The following is a 7,878-nucleotide window of genomic DNA, read 5'->3' as shown; positions in this document are numbered from 1 at the left end:
TAGGGGTATGATTTACAGTCCAGCCTAAGTCTATGTCCTTTTTCTTTTTCAAACTAACTGTTGACTTTCAGATCATCTGCAGGAGATGTGGATCCCCATGGCAGCTATCCGCACCAAGTTGTCTGCACAGTCTCCCTATGAAAGGGCATATCAGCATATTCCCACTTCTCTCTTTCTTTCTATCTCTCTCTATGTGTGTATATATATATTTTATATATTTATACATATATATTTATATATATATATTTTTCTCTCTTCTCTCTCCTATTTATCAGCGCCCAAGCATACTCTCTCCTGGACTGGACTTGTCTACAGCTACAATTCTCCCTCCCTCTTTCACATGCCCACTACCTGCAATGTTGGGTCCTATGGCAGTAAATTGACAGAGGGTTTTTAGAGGGCCCACCTCCCTCTCTCTATCTCAAGCCTAGACACACCATATTTCCATTAGAAGCTGACTTGCTACTACTGGGGATAAATTTACAGCAGAGGTTCAGAGTCCCTGGAGTGTTCGGAACCTCTGGAAGATCCTCCATACGGCTTCCTTCACCTCCTTGTTGCGCAGGGTATAGATTATGGGGTTGAATAAAGGTGTAATCAAGGCATAAACCAAGGCAATATACCTATCAGTGCGTTCCATGTGGCTTCCAGAAGCCCCCGAGTAGACTATGAAGGCAGAGCCGAAGAACAGTGCCACTACTGTCACATGTGAGGAGCAGGTAGAGAAAGCCTTGACTCGACTGGCCCCAGATGGCAGCCTTAACACAGCCCTAATGATACCACCATACAGACCCACAATGCAAAAGAAGTCAGAGCCATTGATGGTGCCGATAAAAGCGCTGATGATGCGTTTGTGCCAGCCTGTGTCTATGCATGCCAGGCGCATGAGAGGAGCCAGGTCACAGAAGTAGTGAGCTACCTCAGTCAAACAGAAAGGCATGGTTGCCATAAGGCTGGCTGGCACCAGGGCAGCTGAGAAGCCAGCTGCCCAGGAGGCACCAGCCAGCGCCACCCGCAGCTGTGGACTCATGAGTAAGTGATAATGCAGTGGGTGGCAGATGGCTAGGTAGCGATCCAGTGCCATGGCACCCAACAGGTAGCATTCAGTCAATCCCAATGCATGGAAAGCATAGAGCTGGATGAAGCATGCAGCTGAGGGCATGGAGGTTTGCCCCCAGAGAAGTGAGCGCAGCAGTGTGGGGGCTGTGGTACTCACATACCACAACTCCAGGAAGGACAGCACGCTGAGGAAGAAGTACATGGGTGTGTGCAGCCCGGGGTCTGCCTTCACTAGCATAATGATGAACAAGTTCCCCATCAGTGTGAGAATGTATACACTCAGACTCCCCAGGAAGGCTAGTGGTCTCAGGGAGTATGGGATCATGAAACCAGCAAGTAGGAAAAAAGGGGTGCTTGTGTGGTTGGCCTGTTCCATGGTGATAGCCCAGGAAAAAGGCACAGTGGGCACTCTCAGGTCCTTACTCTTGAGAATGTTTCCAAAGCCTAGAAAGGAAAGGACCTAAAATAAAGTAGCATTCTCTGGTCATGTGTCACTCTTCAAAGTGGAGCTGAAGAATGACTGAAAGATGCATGAAATCTTAGCTTGCTGCAGACACATCAGGGTGCAGATTAACAGCAGTTTAAAACTGTGAAGCTAGACACTTGGTCTTTTTTTTTTTAATTAACCTTCTCACAGTGTAGCAAACGGGTCCTACGAAAGATGTACATTTTTCCTTCATATGAACTTCACAGAATGGTCCATACTGCTTTTCCTCCCTAATGACCTGTGGGACAGAGCCATGCATCCTATGGGGTAGATTCAGAGATGAATTCCTCAAAACTCAGGAATGTCCAAGGAAGTCTGAGCTGAAAGGACTGCCTATATTTGACAGAACTCTTCAATCTATACATCAAAAAAGGAGGGGCCGGAGTGGTGGTGAAAGCCGTAAGGCATTTGTCTTGCGTGCACTAACCTATTAGGACAGACCATGGTTTGATCCCCTGGTGTCCCATATGGTCCCCCAAGCCAGGAGTGATTTCTGAGCACATAGCCAGGTGTAATCCCTGAGCATAACCAGGTGTGGCCCAAAAAGCAAAAAGCAAAAAAAAAAAAAAAAAGGAATCTTCAGTGCATTTTAAGAAAATGTCCTCAAAGGCATTGTGTTTAGGAAAGTGGGTGAATAAAGGATGAGCTAGTACCATATGGTGCCATCCAGAGGCTGCAGGGAAGAGAAATGTTCACTCTTTTTGAGTGTTGCCACGGCTTTGCTCAGATTCCAGGTGAACATATTGTCCTTTTCAGCATAGTCTCAGTTTTATTTCAGACCAGTTTTACTTGATGATAATTAAGTTCGCAGAGCCCAGGTTGTAGGTGTCACTTAAAGATTCTGAAGTTGTTTAGGGGTAAAGGGGTAGGTAGTCATCTGCTGGCCTAGTTTTATTCCCTACATAAATGTCCCCTCCTAGCGCTCTGCATCACCCATCTCTGCTCGATGCACTGTCCTTACCTTACCAGGTGCTGTGGCAGCATCTGAGCACATCGCATGCACTTCAGTGTCTGACAGCCCCATCTTATATATCTCCTTCCTGGAGGTGCTGCCCTCAGTGATCTTTCTGTGTCCCTATGTGACTGCTCTAATTAGTTCCCAGGGCTCACACAGGGCAGAGTTTGGCTCAGGAGACAGTAGCATGTCAGCATTTTCTCAAGTGACCATTTTGTCCTCTGCAGCCCTAATGGTCTGAATGCTTCTAGAGCCATTGCCTTTTTGAGTTCTGGAGCTCTGCCAGTCAGCCCCATGTATCCCTGTAGGAGAGGCAGCACTGTTGTGCTCCTTGTCCACAGGAGAGCCATGTGAGCACTGAGAAGTGAGTTTCAAATATTATTGTACAATCCAGAATGTGATCCAATCACAGAGCACATGTCCACTCTGCACAGGTCCCCAAGTTCAGCTGCAGCCCAGCCTGAAGCCCTCAAAGTTCCTGGTCCAGCATTCCCTGGAGCTTGATCCCTCTCAGGAGAAGTGAGACAAAGTTAAGTGTGCTGACACTACAGCCCAAGGAAAGGACATTTCAAGAACTATGTGGATATTTATAGGAAATGAAGTGAAGACACCATTATTCCCCCTTCACCTTGCATTTAAGAGCCAAATGAGGAAGCAACCAAAGTTTCTCCACAGAAAGTTTAAAATGAAGCATCCCTGATTCCGTTTAGGCAAAGAGAAGAAGAAGAGCAGCTTCCACACAAGAGTGAAAGAACCCTGATATTTCTTGATAAAATAGATAGGCAAAAGAGGAAAAGAAGGCTAGAAAGCTTTGAGTGGAATGCCCCCACTCCCAACAAAAGCAATGATCACAGTCAGAGCTCAAGATTTCCCTTGTTCCCCCTCACAAGCAGCACACAACATTTCAGGGTGTCAGCTCTTGTTCTGAGATAACCCTACAAGGTTTAAGCTAAATGGGGTTCTGGGTCTGCTTTCTGATCCCACAAACACCTCTGGGTCACTTCCTGCACTGAGTTGAATTCATAACTTTCCAAGACTAGTGATGGAGAGGGCTGCAGGAGGTTAGGTGATGGCAACAGGACTTTTCCCTCCAACTAAAATGGAGATTTGGGGGAGGGAAGATACACTTGAAACCAGAAAGGAGCTTCTGTTTTTGTCATCCAGGGAGGCAAATAGCCAAAATGTAGCACAGCTGGGCCTTGTTGCCCACCAGCTCCTTGACCTTCCATTTGATGCTGGCATCCAAGTTGGGTAAGCTCAGACTTGCTTCCTTAGAAAGTGACCTTCTGGGGCTGGAGAGATAGCATGGAGGTAAGGTATTTGCCTTGCATGCAGAAGGATGGTGGTTTAAATCCCGGCATCCTATATGGTTCCCCGAGCCTGCTAGGAGCAGTTTCTGAGCATAGAGCCAGGAGTAACCCCTGAGTGCTGCCGGGTGTGACCCAAAAATAAAAAAAGTGAAAGAAAGAAAGAAAGAAAGAAAGAAAGAAAGAAAGAAAGAAAGAAAGAAAGAAGAAAGAAAGAAAGAAAGAAAGAAAGAAAGAAAGAAAGAAAGAAAGAAAGAAAGAAAGAAAGAAAGAAAGAAAGAAAGAAAGAAAGAAAGAAAGAAAGAAAGAAAGAAAGAAAGAAAGAAAGAAAGAAAGAAAGAGAAGGAAGGAAGGAAGGAAGGAAGGAAGGAAGGAAGGAAGGAAGGAAGGAAGGAAGGAAGGAAGGAAGGAAGGAAGGAAGGAAGGATGGAAGGAAGGAAGGAAGGAAAGAAGAAGAAAGAAAGGAAGAAAGGAAGAAAGTCACCTTCATGAAAGAAAGGAGGAAGGTATGAATCCATTTGCCCTTTGATTACAAGACAGAAGCAGCAAGAAAAGTCTTTGGATTCCTGCCCATAAGAGCTGAATCTTGGAATTCAGGCCAATGAGTCCATAAACTGACTGACTTGGCTAGTAAAAACTTAGTGTTTCTTATTCAGAGGGAAGTTTCCATATCAAAATGTTCTTGTGAATTGTGTTACTAATCCTGCCCTAATTAATAATTGTGCCCCACCCTACAGTGTGACCTGGTGATAGTATATTGGATTATTCCATACTTGGTATTCTGCTCCCACCTTAGGATGGTACCTGATTCTTGTCAGTAAAAGCAAGGGTCTGAGGAAGGCTGGGGCTCATTCTTCAGTCTTCTTCCACTGAGCTGCACTCCATCTTAGGAGCATAAAGCTTTTGTGGTTTGAATTCTTTGCTTGAGCACTGAACCCATTCTTGTACCTTTTCACTGTGTGAATTATTCTCTGCGGATTTCTACAACTGGAACTGTTCCTCCTGACCAAATCGGACAGGGGAATCAAACCTTAACCAATCTAGAGAATGTGACACTTCAGTGAATGGCACACTGTAGTGGTGATAAGCAAACAGGCTCTGCTTTGACAGCTACGCAGGCCAGGAGGAGGAAGGCAAAGTAACCCAGGAACCACTTCTCTCCCTTAGCACTGCCTCTGTAAGAATCCAATTGCCACTGAGATCTCTGCAGAGCTGAGAGATAAGATCACAGCTGCTGCTGAGCCCTGCATTGAAAAGCCTGATCAGCAAGCTCTGCAAATTTATACCTAGGTTTGCCTCTAGGATTTTATTGTTTTGGGTTTGTTTGTTTGTTTTTTGGTCACACCCTATTTGGTACTCAGGCTTTCTCCTGGCTCTGTGCTCAAAAATTAATTCTGACAGGCTCAGATGACCATATGATATGCCCGAGACTGAAGGCATCTTGGACAAGTGCAAGGCAAATGCTGTACCTGCTCTGTCCTTTGCTTCTAGGTTTTTAAGTTTGTTTAATTCTGTTGCTATTTGTCAAAATCGCCAGACATTTCTTCAACATTCTCCAAGGTGAAATGTAGTTGCTATGAGAGCATCCTGCACTCCTTTCCTGCTCCTCGAATGAGAACTGCTACCCAGTCAAACTTGGATTAAGGTTTTAGGACTAAGCTGAATTTAGGCAGATGCCTAAATTCTGAGGCCTCACTTTCCACAGCATGCACAGGACTGCCTCCTTTCTATCTCTCATTCTGCAATGAGAACTCAGTTATTCCATAGTAGATAGGAACAAGCCCCTTTCATTGTTGCTTACAGAGAGTACGGGTCACTCTCTACATAGGCCCAGTCTATGCACAGATGAGCCTCCCTGGATGGAGTATTTGACCCACTACACAGCTTGAACCCTTTTGTTTCCTTTTCGACACCCTGCATCTCTTCATGAGCTCAGAAGCTCTTTAGCTACTATAATCTGCTTCTGTAGGATGGCATCACACCCAGTAGGAAGGATCAAAACCCAGACTGTTTTTGCACAGCAATAACTATAGCCCCTGACCTGCATATGCTGAGCTGGTGGGGGAGGAGGGGTACAGGCTCCATTGGCACAAGGTGTAGAGAAAACTGATTTTCACACCAGACCAGATAACTGCCCATGATCCATGTTACTAAGAACTAAGTTGGGACACTGGAGATTGTCAGGGTCCCTTTAACAGTATCCGAACCCTTTGAGACACCCTTTGCATGGCCTCCTTCACCTCCTTGTTGCGCAGAGTGTAGATTATGGGGTTAAAGAAAGGTGTTAGCAGGGCATAGACCAAGGCAATGCATTTATCAGTGCCCTCAGGGCGAGTTTTTGGAGAGCCTACATAGACTGAGAAAGCAGAGCCATAGAATAGTGCCACCACTGTCATGTGCGAGGAGCAGGTGGAAAAGGCCTTGGCTCGGCTGGCCCCAGATGGCAGCCTTAGAACAGCCCTCAGGATGCCCCCATATAGACCCACAATGAACACAAAGTTGCAGCCTGTGGCCACTCCAATCACAGCTCCATGAATATGGTTGTGCCAGCCTGTGTCTATGCATGCCAGGTGCATGAGAGGGGCCAGGTCACAGAAGTAGTGGGCTACCTCAGTCAGACAGAAGGGCAGGGTTGCTGTTAGGCTGGCTGGCACCAGGGCAGCTGAGAAGCCAGCTGCCCATGAGGCGCCAGCCAGTGCCACTCGAAGCTGCGGGCTCATGAGCGAGTGGTAGTGCAATGGGTGGCAGATGGCCAGGTAGCGGTCCAGTGCCATGGCACCCAGTAGGTAGCACTCAGTCATGCCCAGGGCATGGAATACATAGAGCTGGATGAAGCAGGCAGCTGAAGACACAGGAATGTGCCCCCAGAGAAGTGAGCGCAGCAGTGTGGGGGCTGTGGTACTCACATACCACACCTCCAGGAAGGACAGCACGCTGAGGAAGAAGTACATGGGTGTGTGCAGTCCAGGGTCTGCCTTCACTAGCATAATGATGAGCAGGTTTCCCATCAGTGTGAGAACGTATACACAGAGACTCCCCAGGAAGGCCAGGGGTCTCAGAGAGCGTGGGAGCGTGAAACCTGTAAGCAGGAAAATTGGGATGCTCGTGTGGTTGGCCTGTTCCATGGCTCAGGCCTGGGGTGAAGACACAGCAAGCCCCCTCAGGATTCTTCCACTTTTCAGCAGCACCTTTTCCCCCAGCTGAGAAGCATGAGCATCTGTCAGGACATAGATATGGCTGTTAGTGACAGGATTTATGGTCCCAGCACCAGCATGTTGGGAGGATGACTGCATCTGGAGCCATGTGCTAGGCAGTGACTCCACAGCAAAGCTAGCAAGCTTTCCTGCCTCTTATACCCTCAGAAAGCAGTGCTCTGTGATGAAGTGGTCCCAGCACAAGCCTTTAATGGGAGGCACACCTGACAGTGAGCTCTGGACTCTTTGGGCTCCTGAAAGTTCCTCCCAAAAGCTCCAGAGTTCCTTTGGTGACTACATGCAGAAAAAATGAGACCCAGCAGGGCCAGTTGCTCTCATATGGAACCAGTAGCTCAGATGTCCCAGTCAGACCCTGTATCAGTCAGAAAATACCTCAGCCATGGTCCTGATTCTGAGATCTAGTGGTGTAGGTTATCCACACATAAGGGTGGGGAAAAATTGCCCCATAAGCCTTTGTCTCTGTTTCTGACTCAAAACATTTGAACAGATGTTTCAGAAATTTTAGCAGCACAGAAGTCACATCACTGGAGTCATGCAATATCTGGGCTGTCGCCATCACACACTGCTCCACCTCCCTCTCTAAAGCAGGGATATCCAGGTAGGCAGCTGCATTACCTCTTCTCTGGTGGACCCTCTGTCCTTACCTGGCTCTGTGATAGCATGTAAGCAACATAGCATGCTCTGCAGTACCCACCACCCTCAGCACCCCTTCTTATGTTTTCTTCCTGGATGTGCTGTCCCCAGGATCCTGCTGGGTGTCCCTGGGTGACTGCTGATGAGATCCCAGGTGCCACTCAAGGTGCTGGTTTAGGAGGCAATAACATACAAGCTTTTTCTCAAGTGATTCAAGTAAAC

The 7,878-nt window shown here is 47.2% G+C and overlaps 2 protein-coding genes across 2 annotated transcripts; both read right to left on the bottom strand.

Moving 5' to 3' along the window:
• Window positions 1–493: 493 nt before the first annotated feature.
• Window positions 494–1,435, bottom strand: LOC126006750 (olfactory receptor 6N2-like). The gene has a single exon (XM_049772274.1). The coding sequence runs from the start codon at window positions 1,433–1,435 to the stop codon at window positions 494–496; it is 942 nt and encodes a 313-aa protein (XP_049628231.1).
• Window positions 1,436–5,988: 4,553 nt separating this feature from the next.
• LOC126007061 (olfactory receptor 6N1-like) lies at window positions 5,989–6,933 on the bottom strand. Its single transcript, XM_049772570.1, has one exon. The coding sequence runs from the start codon at window positions 6,931–6,933 to the stop codon at window positions 5,989–5,991; it is 945 nt and encodes a 314-aa protein (XP_049628527.1).
• Between the last annotated feature and the right edge of the window lie 945 nt (window positions 6,934–7,878).

Source organism: Suncus etruscus, chromosome 4, assembly GCF_024139225.1.
Source record: "Suncus etruscus isolate mSunEtr1 chromosome 4, mSunEtr1.pri.cur, whole genome shotgun sequence".
Lineage (NCBI taxonomy): Eukaryota > Metazoa > Chordata > Mammalia > Eulipotyphla > Soricidae > Suncus > Suncus etruscus.
Note: the sequence above shows the minus strand (reverse complement) of the source record. Positions and strands in the feature narration are given on the sequence as shown.

Coding starts and splice junctions, on each gene's coding strand:
- LOC126006750 (XM_049772274.1), bottom strand. CDS start 1,435: ATGGAACAGGCCAACCACACAAGCACCCCTTTTTTCCTACTTGCTGGT.
- LOC126007061 (XM_049772570.1), bottom strand. CDS start 6,933: ATGGAACAGGCCAACCACACGAGCATCCCAATTTTCCTGCTTACAGGT.